The sequence below is a fragment of the Fulmarus glacialis genome, unplaced genomic scaffold (assembly GCF_000690835.1).
Source record: "Fulmarus glacialis isolate BGI_N327 unplaced genomic scaffold, ASM69083v1 scaffold3675, whole genome shotgun sequence".
In the NCBI taxonomy this organism is placed as follows: domain Eukaryota; kingdom Metazoa; phylum Chordata; class Aves; order Procellariiformes; family Procellariidae; genus Fulmarus; species Fulmarus glacialis.
In genome coordinates this window covers 43,401-59,107 of record NW_009212201.1, presented here as the reverse complement: position 1 = coordinate 59,107, position 15,707 = coordinate 43,401, and the positions used below count along the sequence as shown (strand labels likewise).

The following is a 15,707-nucleotide window of genomic DNA, read 5'->3' as shown; positions in this document are numbered from 1 at the left end:
ATTTTTGGTACCTAAATGGTCTGTAGCTGTCTTATACCAGTGAGAACCTTGTTCCTCTCTCCGAGCTGGCTGCCAGGTCCCAGTGAACGGCAGTGGTTGAAGGTTTGCCACCTCTTCCCACTCCCTGGGTTGAGCCTTTCTCTTCAGGACTCCGTCAATTCTCCAGACCCTTACCTCTCTCTGGATGGGCTGTTGTCAGAGCATTTGGTTAGGAGTGTGGCACTGTGCAGCCTGCTGCTCCACATTTTTGGAGTCGAGAGGTAGGAAAGGGGGTGTTTCAATGGTTAAAATTCCCTTGGGGGAGAATAGCACAACTCAGTCTGGTACGATGCTGAGAGACTGCAGATTCAACAGGCGAAACAAGATCCAATTCAGCAAAGGTCGGTCTTTCCTCTAGTTGATTTGGGTGGCCGAGGACATATAGCCACAACATCTTCAGAATTATCTTCTACTTTTACGTCACAGGGTGGTAAAAATGAATCAAATTGGCTCACCAAAGCATTGCAGGAGTTGTGTTAAAAAACCCAAGTCCCAAAGTAGCGAACTTCAGAACTTGTGAAAGCAGTTTCGTTCACAGCTCTCTTCTCATCCAGTATTACAAGCCACAGTACCAGGTGTCAGGTTATTTTCTGCCCTGCAGTTGATGTAGCCCTCCCCAGGTACATGCAGTGACAGCTTCCATGTTTCTTATACCTGGACCAGCGAGTGGTCCAGGAAAAAGTCTTCTTCTGAAGACTGCTTCAGGGCACGAAGGCACTGTGGTCAGCGGTGGTTTGAAGTAGGAGTCTAGGGGATGGAGAAACTCTCTTAAGTCGTAGCTCTGCCAGATTTGTAAATCATAGCCCAGTAGTTTGTGTTTATGCCTTAACTTTTCTTATCTGTAAACTAAGACTTTCATTAGTCTCTTGGGGTTTTCAAATTTGATGTCTTCAGCTGATGTGCTCTTTTCTCATCCTTTAGTCACAGATCCAAACCCTAGAATCTGAAGTTAAAGTTGTAATGCTAATTTGATATAAGCAGCAAACATGCCTGTTTGCCCAACCGATGTTGTCTGCAAAATGGCAGGAGTCATTCAGATTAAAGAAGATCAAGATGGATGTGGTGCATTAATTCTGATCACATTCAAGTGCCACAGATTTTATATCTGTAGCATTCTCCTTATATGATGTGTAGTAGATGAAGAATAATTAGGGCTTTGCAGGAGGGACTTGTTTTCAAGCCTGTTGGCAAATGTCAGAAGATATTCCCTAAAATAAGTAAATAGACACCTGCAAGGGAGCTTAGGATGTCCTTGATATGGATCCACATCAGGAAGGAGGACTGGTGCTTGTTGAGTAGCTCACTTTTTAGGCAGATCTGACAATAGAAAATGCACTCTGTATACAGACGAGGTGTTTTATTGAATTAATAATGCTTCTAATTTGCTTTCAAAGATAATCCCACAAAGTTATAGCATGGGAAGGCGTAAGGAAGTAATAATACATGAAAAACACAGCTGTATCAGTCCAAAGGATGCTTGTTTCTCTGAAAACAGTGCCTGCAGCGACATCCCCCAGTAACCTGAAACCTTTCAGTAGCTGTATGCCAAAGCTGAATGGCATTACCTTTATAGCTACCTTAATCTTACCTATTTTTTCCAGTAGCATTCTTTCTTTCTTCCCATCATGGTTTAACCCCAGCCGGCCACTGAGCACCACGCAGCCGCTCGCTCACCCTCCCCCGGGTGGGATGGGGGAGAGAATCAGAAGGGTAAAAATGAGAAAACTCGTGGGTTGAGACAAAGACAGTTTAACAGGTAAAGCAAAAGCTGTGTGCGTAAGCAAAGCAAAACAAGGAATTCGTTCACCCCTTCCCATGGGCAGGCAGGTGTTCAGCCACCTCCAGGAAAGCAGGGCTCCATCACGCGTTGCAGTGACTTGGGAAGACAAACGCCATCACTCTGAATGTCCCCCCCTCCTTCTTCTTCGCCCAGCCTTATATGCTGAGCATGATGTCATATGGTATGGAATAGCCCATTGGCCACCTGGCCCAGCCGTCCCGGCCACACTCCCTCTCAGCCCCCCACGCACCTGGCAGGGCACGGGAAGATGAAAAGTCCTTGACTAGCGTAAACATTGCTTAGCAACACCTAAAACATCAGTGTGTTATCAACACTATTCTTATACTACATCCAAAACGCAGCACTATACCAGTTAATAGGAAGAAAATCAACTCCATCCCAGCCGAAACCAGGACACTTTCCCTGCCCACCCCCCACCCCCCGCCAAAAAAATATCTGAGTGTTAAAGCAGTTACTCTGCAACACACTCCGGTTTTATTTGCCCTGTTGTGATTCATGCTTAAAAATCTCTGGTCCTTCACGTTTGAAGACTGGAATTGCCATCCGGTGGCCATCCAGGCATTTGCATACCAGCCCCGTTTTTGAGAAGATTAATGAGGGAACAGTGGAAAAGATGGGGGGTTTCGGTCTCCTAATCTTAGACCGTATTCCCCAGGAGTAAGAATTACTCAGCCTCCTCAGCAGCAAATACGCTTCTCTTACATGTGTACTTAACTGTAATTTTCTTTATCCTTCAAATAATTTGAGGACTAGTGGTAGAGTAGCTGCTTTCAATGTACTTGAAGGCAGCATTTTCTTTTAACTGCATTATTGGACCAAGTCAAAACTCTGCTCCAAGTCCTTCTAACTGTGTGAGATAGTCTTCTGCAACTGCAACCCTGCTGCCTCAGCTATTTGTGCCTCCTGTGATGATGTTAAAACTGGAAAATTAGAGAATTGTGTGATGGCTGCCAAAGAGCTGATCAGAAAGTGCTTTGAAATTCAGTGCTAATGTCTCATGGTTTCTCTTTGGGGGTGAGGATTGTGCTGCATCTCGGAAAATTGCTGGCGGTGGAGAATAGTGCCTGTGTTCTGACTTGTGTGGTGTCACCGTATAGCTGCTCGTCTTGCTCTTCAGCTGAACATTATTTGGTTAAGGGCATCTAGTTCACGGACGAGTTTGTCTCTGAAATGCCTTAGCCGTATTTACTGGTTTAATCTTCTGAGGGTTTTTAGTGCTGAGTTGCACGTAGTAGGAATTTCTGCCCTGCATGAACCAGCCCGTTAACATCCAGGTGTAGTCTGAGCACGGGTACAAAGCTGTACCCTCTCGTAGTGATCGTGATGCCGTTGGTTCGAGCTGTGGATTTTGTACGTTAGGCACTAGCAATTCAGTTATTTTCACTACAAACGCAACATCTGCCAGCATCCTTAAGTCCTTGGCCTACAGGACAACCATCTGTTCTGGTATGATCTTCTCGGAAGCTGCCGCGGCTCTGGCAAGCGTCCAGAGCTCAGGCTCCAGCAGCTCCTGAGGCAGAAGTGGCTTGGGCTGACTTTCCCTGCTTTTGTCACGAGCAGCCTCATGTCCTGATACATTAATCCTTCTACTTTTATCCAAATAGTTTATTTGGATAAATAAACTATTCACTAAACAGGCTGAGTTCCTGTTGCCCTAAATCCCTTTGCTGTGCAGGTGTCTATAGACTCTCCCTCAAGCCACCATCAACAATTATCTTAATTTAAATGCGACTTATATAACAAACTTGGTTTTGCGTTGCTTTATATTTGCCTTCAGTACAGGTTCAGTTTTGCCTTCAGAATATTTTTCACCTTTGTTTTCTAAGTAGTTGGTCATATTTGACTTCTGAAGTTTTTAAACATCAGAAAGTTGAGAAGCAAGCAGGAGCATTTTTTCCCCTTGCTGGCAAATCGAGGGGATGTCTTGAGCTGGTGATGAACAGCTTGGCTGGAAGTCGAGTTGCCTGAATTCCTGTACAAAAATCATTCTGACTTAAAAAGAAGTCTTTAATGTGGAGTTCACGCCAAATGCGGACATTACTCTTACAGTACAGACCACAGGTGAAACAAGACAAAGTGGATCAGCTAAAGCCTTCGTGTCCTTCTGTGCAGACAGAAGAGTTATTCCACCGTATCGAAGATGTTGGCTCAAACTCTTGTCTATCTCTAAGATGCTCTTGCTCTGACTCATAGGAGCTGATGTGAAATACAAAAGGACTTTTTTTGTGTTGGTCTTAGGGGGCTCCTTTATAGGCAAACTTCTAGATGATGAGTTCATCAAATAGAGAGCTATTTAGCAGGTTTTTGAAATTCAGGCCGGTTTTGGTGCCGTGCTATGAATTTTATGTAGTTTTGAGCATGGAGCGTTTATTTTCTCAAAAGCAAGGAAATAAGCAACATCTAAACAAAAATTGAGGCCATCCTTTTCAAGATGTCTGGGCAGTAGGTGAATCCACATTACTGCCTATCCCAAGTGCACAGTTTTATTGAAAATGTAATTACTCAAGTCTGTTGTTCCTCTCCATGTTAACTTTATATTTTTAGCTTTGTAATCTTGCATGTTAATGCCTTTATGGATCATAGGCATTAAGTTTTGTGCATGAAGTGCAGATGAGTAACAGCTGAAAAATGTAATGTTTTGGGTGCATTGCAGACTTATGCATGTTTTTTATTCTGTGTATAAATATAGAATATTCTTGAGTGCTTTGAGATGTTTGACTGACACCTGCTACTGAAAGGGGAGACTTCTTCCTGTGTTTTTACCAGATACCTGGCTGCACTGTAGCGCTTGCTGCAAGCAAGATTGTAGGTTTATACAACTGTGGTCTGACTTAAAACACAGATATATGACTCAACATTTTTCAAAAATATAGGCTAGTGACCAACAAAAATACTGTGGGCAACCACAGTCCACAAACTGAACTCGGGACTTGATCTTTTGCAGCTTTGACTTTCCTCCTGCCAATGCCCAGGGACATTCTTCAAGGACCAGGAGCTTTGTTGAACGATTATTGAATTTCATTGCCATGAATGGGCTTTGTATTTAAATGAGGAAGTTATTTCTCCTCCAGAGTGCATATTGCAAGTCTTACTGCTTTTTGTTCTCTGCTTATTTAAATGATGTCTAATGATGAAGTCTGTTGTTAGGCTTTCAGTCTGGGGTGTTTTATCTTGCAACTTGAAGCATTATGTACAGTCACAAATCTTCAAGTATAGGAGAGAACTTTTTCAGTCAAACTGATTTTAACAGATTTTTTTTTTTTCCATTTTAGGAACCAATAAAATCACGTGCACCACAGCTTCATTTAGAATACAGATTTTATAAGCAACTTGGAAGTGCGGGTAAGTTAACCTTAAGCTTATAGAAAGTTTGTGATTCTTTATTAAATCAAACATCGCCATCATATTTGTTGTGTAACTCTGACTTGAACTTACTGATCTGGGCAAATTCTTTTAGCCTCACACAAGTTTTGGAAGAGATTTGGTCAGAATAACATCGTAATGGTACTGGGTAATTATGCGGACCTAGAAACTCAGGTTAGTGAGGATTTACTGATATGGGAAATACCCATATTGTGTTTGTAAAACATAGGAACCTTTGATGGAGGGAAAGTTATTTATGTATAGAATGACAGATTTCAAAAAGGTAACATGAAGTCTCAAAATCTAGGAGATTGTGTAAGAAGCATAAAGCTTTTCTAATAAAAACCTGAAATACTGTTTTTATTGATATTTACTAAATCATAAGAGTGTCCAAAAGCCCATGAGCTCAGTATCCTCTGTGTGACAGTAGTCTACAGCAAATATGAGAAGAATATCACAGGATAAGCCAAAGGTGTTTTTTATTATTTTTTTATTTTTTCTGGCAAGCTCTCTGATTTCCCTAATATAGGGCTTGAGCTTGGTTTAATAGTGTTTGGGTTTTTCTTCCCTGAATTTATGGTTGCTTTTTAAACCTATGTAGACTTTTAGCATGTGCTGTTTCCCATGCCAAGTATTTCCACAGCCTTGACTACCCACTGCACGAGGAATTCTCTCTGAAGCAAAGACCTTCTCTGCTCCTTCTCTGCCTTGATCATATATTGACCTTGGGTTTTAGCAAGTTTTCTACATTACTGTGATTTTTTTACACTTTCTTCTGATTTTATTTTTCCTGTTTTCCCTGGATGGACCTAGCTTCCACTTGCAGAGGATGTGCTCTCACATTACCAGAATACTAAGTTGAATTGAGTGAAAGGTATACCTGCTCTGAGCTCATAATATGCAGTGCCTGAGCAGTCGTCTTGCATTTTTCCTTTCTGCTTCTTCCAATTAATTTTTCTAATCAGTTTTCTTAATTTTGTGTAGCACATTCTCTGGAGACTGGGTGCTATTGCACTCCACATTTTGTGGCTTCTTTGCTCCTTATAGGATGCAAAATCTGGGATGTGGGAACCAAGTAAGTTGTCACTATTGGAAACACTAAAATATTGTTATTTTTTTTAAACAGGACTTGTCTACTGAAATAAGGTGCTCTTTTCTATGTATTTTGTATTTTGGTGGTAGTATCTGGTACTGTGCGCAAAGCTCCTGATAGGTTAATGTTGTCACTTAATTCCAGTTACCTGTGCTTTTGAGACTTAGGGCATTTCTGCTGAAGCCTGTGTAGTAAATAAATCAAATCATAGAATCATTAAGGTTGGAAAAGACCTCTAAGATCATCAAGTCCAACCGTTAACCCAACACCACCATGCCCACTAAACCATGTCCCTAAGCGCCTCATCTACACGTCTTTTAAATACGTCCAGGGATGGTGACTCCACCACTTCCCTGGGCAGCCTGTTCCAAGGCCTGACCACTCTGTCAGTAAAGACATTTTTCCTAATCTCCAATCTAAACCTCCCTTGGTGCAACTTGAGGCCATTTCCTCTCATCCTATCGCTAGTTACTTGGCAGAAGAGACCAACCCCCACCTCGCTACAACCTCCTTTCAGGTAGTTGTAGAGCGCGATGAGGTCTCCCCTCAGCCTCCTCTTCTCCAGGCTAAACAGCCCCAGTTCCCTCAGCCGGAATGTAGGTTCACAGAATAAGTGAGATGCTTAATTCTGCTCTTCGCTCCCTACTTGAGTTCTGTTGATGCTTGCCATCTCTGTGATACCTCAGCACATGTGTCTCTTGACACATGGGATGAACATTAAGTGAGGGGATCTCTCTTCCCTTCATTCTAGGGGGGGGCTGACTGTCATCTCAAGCCTTTTTGCCAGTATTTGTCAAGAGACTGTTGAGAAGCCTCATGAACAACATGACTTATTTCTATCTCTATGTGGTCCCACGGGCATCGCAACCCCAGCTCCGATAATCTGTTGAATACCATTAGAAGCTCTTGTGCTACAGTTTTGCTGAAACAACTGGAAACAGGCCAGGAGCTCGGGTGAAGGATGTGAGCCACATCTCTGGTCTCTCCATGAAACTTGGAAGCTGAATAAAATAAATTTTGGTAGAATCAGACTGCCAGGACCAGGGAGCCTTAACTTGGTGTCTGCAGACCATGCTGAGAATTAGGGCAAGACCATCTGTCTGTAAAAACAGATTGGTGCTGAATATGTGCCGACTTTGGGGAAATAGATGGGTCTGTTCTCAGTGACGTTGTTAATGCCAGGCTCCCCTTAATGGTCCTTGCTTAAAAACTTCAACTGCTAAAACAGACAGCCTTGAACTTCCAGTAAGCAGGACTGGTTATTTGAAATTATCGTAAACTCGCCAAATTGAGACTAGAAGTGTCCAAACCCATGGTGTGTATGACTCAGATGAGAACAACAGTAGTGTTGTGTGTGACATACTGTTCAATAAATTAGCCAATTAATCTTGCCAAGTAACGTGGCTGACTGCAAACCTCCCACCGTTAGCCTAAAAAGTAAGACTAGTAAAAGCATTGCTGTAACGCCGCAGTAGCAGCGTGGTCCTCTTGTTAGCGCAACTGCTGCGTTCAATCGCATGTACAACCAGATGGTCTCAGTGAGCAGCGTCTCTGAGAGGTCAAAATTGTCATCACCTGCAGCATTTGGAGAAAAATGGTCTTTTTCCTAATGAGAAGAATTTTAATGGTGATTTCCTTTTTCCTGGATGTTCAGAATAAACATTTTTAAAGTCTATTACTCTTGGATACTAATCATAGGAAAACTTAGGTTGGAAGGGACTAGCTTACCATGGAACCTTCTTGTAGGATGTCTCTGTGTTTGTCAAAAAAGATATTTCCGTCTCTGGTATGTGACTGGATGTGTCCACGTGAAGTTGGGACGAGCACGCTGGCATAGCCAAGCCTGGAGGGAAGTGGTTTGTGGCAGTCGGCCTTCAAAGAGAATGGTCTTGGATGCTAAAGACTGCAGAAAGCTTGGTCATGACTTGCTTGCGACGTACCAGATTGAGAAGCGCAACCTCCAAACTCAGGAGCTTTAAAGGTTTTGTGCATCAAACCCCCTGCAGAAGCCCAACCAGTGCTGTTACGGAGGCATGAAGTGCTCGATCACACTGGTAGGACAAGTGCTACTTCTGGAGAGAAATTTGCAACTAGCTCTGTGATGCTGACTTTGGAGTCTAGTCCTGCAGTATATTGCACAGAATACTTTTTGCGGGCTTTTGCCCCAAAATTTTAGAACAATTCTACAGTTCAGTGCCTGAAGGATGTATGTCGGTATCTGTTACCTGCTTTACTCGTCGCCATCATCAAAAACTAGTGAAATTAGTCTTTTTTTTTAAGCTCTTCAGTCTAGTTTTGCGTTTTCCTTGGTGTAGTTAAACAGAGTAGCAAATAACCCAATAATCCATGGCTCTCTTAAAAGTTAATTCCTGGGATGAGCTTCCGTTTGAGATGTTTCCGCGTGAACGGAGGAAGCAGCGCAGTTGTGTGATAGCTGCCTCTTCCCTTTGCAGCTACTCTGTGGCTTCCTGTGCCACATGCTCCATCAGCATCGATGTTTAAAGACTTTCTGACAAGGCGCCGGAGTTGCATCTGTTACCTCCCATCAGCACCAGCTTCTTCGTCTGCCACATGACTCAGATGAAGATCACTAGTCAGCTTGGATTAGCTGAGGAGAAGACTGGGTTTCTTGTGTCTCATACATCTTAAGACATATTTCACACTAGATTAAGATATACTGGAGCAGCGAGAGGTTTGATAAACGGATCTAAGCTGTATGAATGTAGCTCTTTTTGGTGCTTCTCAGAATAGCTCAATAGCGGTGGATATATCAAATGGATTCAGAAGTAGCTAACAGAGATAGTCCTGGGTCAGAAGTAACCAACTAACAGATGCCTCTGATGCACTTCTGCAGGTAATTGATGCTCTCTCTGATGTTTCAGTGCCTCCCTGTAGTAAGAGAAATAGCTCCGCTGTAATTTCCTACCTTGCCCCTCTAAATGGAGGGATGCTTGCTTATAGAAATGGGTTTTCATGATTCTTCCTTGAACTTTTCTACCCCCCAAAAGAAGAGGCAAGGGCCTGCTGCACAGTGACCATCTGCTGGTTTCTTCTGTCTCACTATGGAATTAAATATTTAATAACCTAAAATAGTGTATGACTGCTTTACCTTCATGTAGGCAGTGAAACAAATAGAAGCAAACCACAGGCATGGAGTCAAAGACTGATGGTCAGTCCGTAGGGTGTCTCAGGAAAGGATGAGAATTCCTTTAGGTTTTAGGGAGTCTGGGATATGATCAGTTTGCAGACCAAGGTAATTGGAGTAGTTTTAACAATCTCTGTGCAAGCTGTGTTACTCTGTCATCAATCCTGTAAGATGCCGTTGTCATACTGAGCTGTTTCATGGTTGCTCTTTGTCTTAAAATCCATGTGAGCACGCACGAACATCCTGACATAGAAGATTCGTCCTGGCCTGGGCTATCCCCAGGATCTCGCTTTACTGCTGGTGGCACAGTCAGTCCTGAATTTTTTTTGTTCTGGATGGTACCTACCTGTGTATGAACATGAATAACACAGCTATCCGCAAGAAGTCCAAGTGTGATGGGTATTCCCCAAAATTAGACTCTTGCTCTGTGAACCTCTTTGACGACTGGCTGTTCCAGGTGTTCCCCTCCTCCTCAAGACTGGTTCCTCGGCTGCTGGGCTTCCCCTTGCTCTGAGGCTTCATACAGCTACTTGTATCAGCTGCTTCCATACCTCAGGGACAAGAGGAGCTCCCCCTCTGACTTGACTGCATGCTTTTACATCTCCTAGGGCTGCCAGAAGCAGTTCAAGTCTCCAGCATGTTTCCAGTGTTGGATCGGTCACTTGAGCATGTCATTTGTCCCCTGTACTTGGAAGTTTGTGGAGTAAATGCTTAGCTTCTTATCACTCATAAAAAATCTTGAATAATCAGGCCCTACAGCTTGCGGGATGACAAGTGGAGGAGCTCCATCCCCACCGCTGGCTGATGTTTGAGTGTCTGGTTCCCCATAAGTATTGGGGTGGGGAAGCTGGTGTTGGCAGAGCAAAACTGAGTTACTTTGACCATGGTCAAACAGACCTGGCTCCTGAGATGGTTGCCTTTCCTGGCCAGTGTACCAAAAGGCTTTTGGTTTGCTCGAACTGTCCCCTGCTCACCCAGCAGCATCCCAGGACCCTCCTACGTGGTTTGGGGTGAATAAAGCAGTTCACACAGCTTGCAGGAGCCCTGCCAAGCCTGTTGGGCCAACTTCAGCGGCTGGGTCCTGCTGGCGGCACGCTAAGGTCTTAGTGATTGTGTTGGCTTTGTCTTGTGGGCTTGTCTTGCTTATTGACCTGGTTGTCTTTTTGTTTTAAGGCTGATTCCAGATTCTCACCTTTCCTTCAAGTTAAACTCTCTCTTCACAGGGGAAACATCTCTTCCAAAGTTTTTATTGGAAACTCATCTTTTATCAGCAAGCAGTGCCCATATTTCCCAATCTGTTTCTTGCTCTTCAGCAGCCTTTGGCTTGAGCTGCTCTTTCCCGTGCGTAATGTAGACATACAGGAGTACATGGCCATACTTTTATCTTTGCCCATCCCATCATTTGGATTTTTGGCTGCAGTCTGCCGAAGCTCCTACACATCCTTTTGCATACGCTGGTATTTCCAACCAGCTAGTTTGAGTTGCACATGAAGATACTGGCCTCTCCTGTTGACTAACTGCTCTGATCAGGATCTGAGCTGGCAATGGGGGTTGCGTGCAGTGCTGCTCGAGCCTGTAGTGTGAAAGGTGGATCCTCCTGCTCTCAGCTCTATAGAAAACACTTTAAATTTGTGAAGCCTTTTGAACTTCAGACACTGCTGTGTTTCCTGCTGTAGGAACCTCTGTATCCTTACTCAGTGCCATAAGCACATCTCTCGTCTGCTAAGTGTTTAACATCCCTTTGCCAAAGGGAAGCTGAAGACACTGTTCATGAACGCTTCTAGAAAGCTGTTGTGTTCCAGGGAAGAGAAGCGTGACAAAGCTGTGGGCATGCCGGGGCGCCGGGCTGCCCCGTCCCCTGGACGCGGCAGCAGAGCCCACGGAGCCGCTCCGTGTCACTTAGTGTGCTGCGGGAGGGTGGCTGCATGCTGCAGGCACCTGCCTGTGCAGCCATAAAGCTGATGCCTAACCTCATCCAGCCACTGTCATATCCAATGGAGCTCATGTATCCGTGTCTGCAGAGCCTCCCAACAGAAGTGGAAACAAATGCTGAGACTTTAAGATGAGCTTTGTCCAAAAGCTTTTTTATTCTCTCCAGCTATGCTGGTTGGAGGGGGAAAAAAAAGACTTATCTCTTTCTGTAAGCCTTGCTTTGCTGAGAAGTTGAGGCATTCATGTCTGCTAGTTTTTGTATAGTTGCAAAGCTTTAACTATTTTTTTTTTTTTCCCCAAAGTGTGTTTGTTCTTCGAACTCTAAGCCTTTTCTCGAGGACAGGGAGCCCGCTGCTGCATGACCGTTACTGTATCACTCTGAGGCCAGTGCCTGTGTCTCGGGACATGACCATGGCTGAAAAACATCTCCACGCAATCAGGAAACTGTTCTTTAATCTGGTGCTTCCATGCAAACAAATAATTCATCGTGCTCCTGGGAAGTATTGGCTTTCCAGCAGTGACCAGTACACGTACAGGAATGATTTTTTTTTTTTAATTTATTATTACATTTCAAAGCACCTCTGGCATCTCTCCCCTGTGGTTGTTAAGGCCATACGTAATGCCTTCCCTGTAAGCTTTTCCTTTGGAAGGTAAAATGGAGTACTGCTTATTTTCAGGTTTCTTTTGGCTGCGCTGAGCTGATGATCGAGTTCCCGCATAGTGACAGCTTCTGCCTGTGCACATAGTGTGAAGAAGTCATGCATTTTTGATTCAGTAGTAGTTTATTTTTATATCAGCTGGCAGATGAGTCACACCTTCCCCCATTCCTTCGCAATCCCACCTTGGCGCATGTGATTCATAGCAGTCCGGTGTCAACATGCGTTGAGTTTCGTGTGGTAGCTCTGTAGCCAGCGCTCATCCCTAAGACGGGTAGGTGACATTGGCAAGTGAATGTCAAATGTAATGAGCCTCTACGGTGTCATGGTAGAAAGCAGGAGAGGAGCCTGATATGCTGGAGAATCCCAGGGAACCAAGAAGATCTCTGCTCTCCCCAGCCCACGCAGTAGATGAGTCACAGCGTACGAGCAGAATATACCGAGTCAGGGAGGGGTATTGTTACATATAGAATATTGATGGATTCTGTAGTTTTGTTTTAATTCTTGCTCTGTAAACAAGTTCACCTCTAATGAAGTACGGAGTCTGTGTGTTTACTTTTGGACCTCTTTCTGTCGCACAACTTGCTGGAGCGAAGCAATCTGTTTACTTGTCAGGAAGTAGGACCAAGGAAAATGAATGGTATAAATAACCGAGCCTTCTACATAGTCTAGTCAATATTTGCATATATATTTTTTCAATGTAGCTGAGCTGTCTGCTACTCCATACTGCGTATTAAGTTAGCTTTTTGGGATTGCCTACGTTGAGTATGTTTTTCTCATTCTGTGTTGCTCTTGCTTTACTCATGACCTGCTGCACGCTTTGTACGTACCAGTGTCCTTCATGAAGAAATTCCTTCCGTGCCGGTTGCACAATGCTGTCATTCACGTAGCAATTAGGTAAGGGTCATTTCGGTAAGACTTGTTGTACGGATGGATGTAAACAAGTCACCGTGGTGGAGCATGCTGCCAATACCAGCTATTTCACGGGGAACTCCCTGTGTGCAATGCTTTTCCCCAAGGGAGCTGGAGTAACTCGAGGCCACGTAAGTGAGGGTTAATGCAAGATGTCTACACCCCTGTTTAATTAAGGAGTGCGAACATACGCATTAGCTGTTGCTGTGGTTGCTTTAATCTTCAGAAATCCCACTCATATTTGCCACCTTGATGGAAACACTGCTGTGGCCGGGAGTTGAGCCAGCAGAAGATCACCCCACAGCAAGGTGCTGGTTTGGGGCATGAGGTGCTGGGTGGGGATTGCCCCTCTGCACCCCGAAGTGGATTTGTGCTGGCATGGAGCGACACATGGCCATCTCCTGAAGCATGTTTGTGTCCTGCTTCATTGTATGGAAAGGTTTGTTCATAGCTGTCACGCTACAACTCTCTGGATGAGCATTGCAGCCTCCTCCTTTGAAATATTTGGAAGTATTTTAGACTGTAAGTGTTCAGTTACTGTAAGTGTTTAATAAGTGACTTATTAATCTGTGCAAGATGATACACAACTGACATCCATTTGCATGGAAAGCAACTTGCGCCTTTGGGTCACATCTCGTGTTTAATCATTTCCCTACTTCAGATCCCTGCGATAAACCCTAGCGCTCATTTTAAGCTGTTGGGTTAATTTTCTAACAGCAAGGAAAACCTCTTTTACCTTCATTCTCAAATCTTGCAAAGAAACGTGCCGTTGGAGATAGGTTTGAGATGTCTCAGCAAGGAGGCATGGTTTCATTCCTGTGAAAATGGCCTTTTTAAACAAAATGTGCAACTCTGTGGAGGTTCCTCACACTTAGCTGCACCCTTAAAGAATGGTGATCACCAGCTTCATTATAAAGTCAGGGTAGTGAAACGAACTTTTGAACTTGAGGGATCTCTGACTTTAGAGCTTTTGAATTGCAAAATAAAATGTAGTGGAATACTGTAACACACCCAGTTAAAGCCTGCCTGCTTTCAAAGCTGGCTTGCTGTTGATCTCTGGGGAATAATATTTTACTATCTAAAAATACTTGGGGTTTTTTTAATGTGGCAGTTCCCTTGTTAGGAAGGGCTTCCTGAATGTGCACATTTCAGCGTCTCTTTTAACATCAGAAGTTTTGACTTCCTTGGGCTAAATTTAGGCTTTGTCAATTGGAAGCTATCAGATGCTTTTAAAGCAAGGCCATTAATATTTGAATATGAGATTAGGGCAGTTTCCTTTTTATATTTCAAAAAGTCCACATGCATCTCTCACTCTTCCGGTATTCATTGCAGTAATCACAAATCAAAATCCACAGACGCTGGGCAGCATGTGGAGGGGCATGGCAGGATGCTGGGAAGCTGAAAAATGCCTTTCCTGCAGACACTTTTCCTTGAAGCCTGACATGCCCCGCAACGGTGGTCATAAATCCGTAGCAGTCGGACTCATCTGAGTCATCCCAGATGCCTCACTGGGTTCTTCTGATAGACGGCAATGTCTACTACAAGTGGGTTGTGTGATGTGCCACTGGCCCAACTGCTGTAAGGATCCCGCTGGGCTTGAGGAGAGGGACAGGTCATTTAATCATGAAGGTCTCTCTGCTGCTTCTGGTGCTTTCTAGCAAACCCCGAGCTGAAATACCTGGTGCTTGCTAGCAGCCCAGGTTGCACCTGGGACTTTGAGTGCCTGAGCTGTTTGAGTGAGGAAATGAAAATACTGAATGTTTGAAGATAACCTTTGGAATTCAGATTCGGGATGTATATGTTGAATGGAAAACCCAATTTGACGATAATTAATAAGGGTGCAGCAACCAGTTAGCCTTGCTGTTCTGCTTGTCCCCCTTTCCTTCTGTGAAAATTTTTCAAGCTGTCGGGATGCCGCACATAGAAACTAATTGAGGTCTAGAGCTATAAAAGTCGATTCATTTTCTGGATAGGTGATGTGTCTGGTGTTGAGTACTGCCTCAATTCAAACAAAACTGTTTCCCTCGTGGAAGGTGGGTGCCTGATTTAGTGGGATCCCTTTCATATGTTTGTGCTTCCTAAGCACCAGAAGCATCCTATGTACGCTGAAGGTTTTAAGGTGCTCTGCGCCTTAAAGAGAGAAACGTTTGAGCTGTGCCAGGCAGGTCTGACACAAGTGAAGTTCTGGTACGTAGGGCTGCCTGCCTCCCAGACCGGCTATTAAATGGGTTTGGAGATTGCATTTCTGAGCTGTGCCCTGCCTGCTATTCAAAAACCTCCTCCCATCTCTAAAAGATAAGCCATAGACTCTGCCCCTGAGTCTGTAATGGATCCAGCTATGCCAGAAGAAGTTTTCAGTAAGCTCTGCCCTGGGTGGGGACTTGCAGTTCTGTAACAATTTTTCTGTCTGAAAGTGGCCCAGTTTTTTCCTTCAGAACTCTGTTCCTACCTGCTTGTACTCAGCTATCTTAAGGTGAAACGAAGAGGTGATACCTGAAGTTAGTATCTTATTTAGCATCTCTGAACTTCTGTTTTGCAGGAGGTTCTCCTGCAATAGGGGATGCGAGGTTTTCCTTCAGGCTGGAAGGACCGTGTGGTAACACTTTCCTGCCCATCTCTTGCCTTGTTGTGGAGAGCTTACCTGTGTTTGACTCAGCATCCGTCACTTACTAGTTTAATGCTATTGCAGGAGCAAATGTCCATCTTGTGGCTTTTTACTCAGTCCTGTTGGGTCCTGCGCTGATGCTAAAGCAGCTTTGATGGCAG

General features: G+C 44.1%; 1 protein-coding gene across 3 annotated transcripts in view; it reads left to right on the top strand.

The window, feature by feature from the left end:
- Window positions 1–15,707, top strand: part of CSNK1G2 (casein kinase 1, gamma 2) — an 87,306-nt gene that overhangs the window by 32,185 nt on the left and 39,414 nt on the right. For all 3 annotated transcript variants that reach the window (XM_009577776.1, XM_009577777.1, XM_009577778.1), the window contains one exon: window positions 5,113–5,182. In XM_009577776.1, coding sequence (XP_009576071.1) covers window positions 5,113–5,182 — 70 coding nt within the window. The remainder of the gene's footprint in view (window positions 1–5,112; window positions 5,183–15,707) is intronic.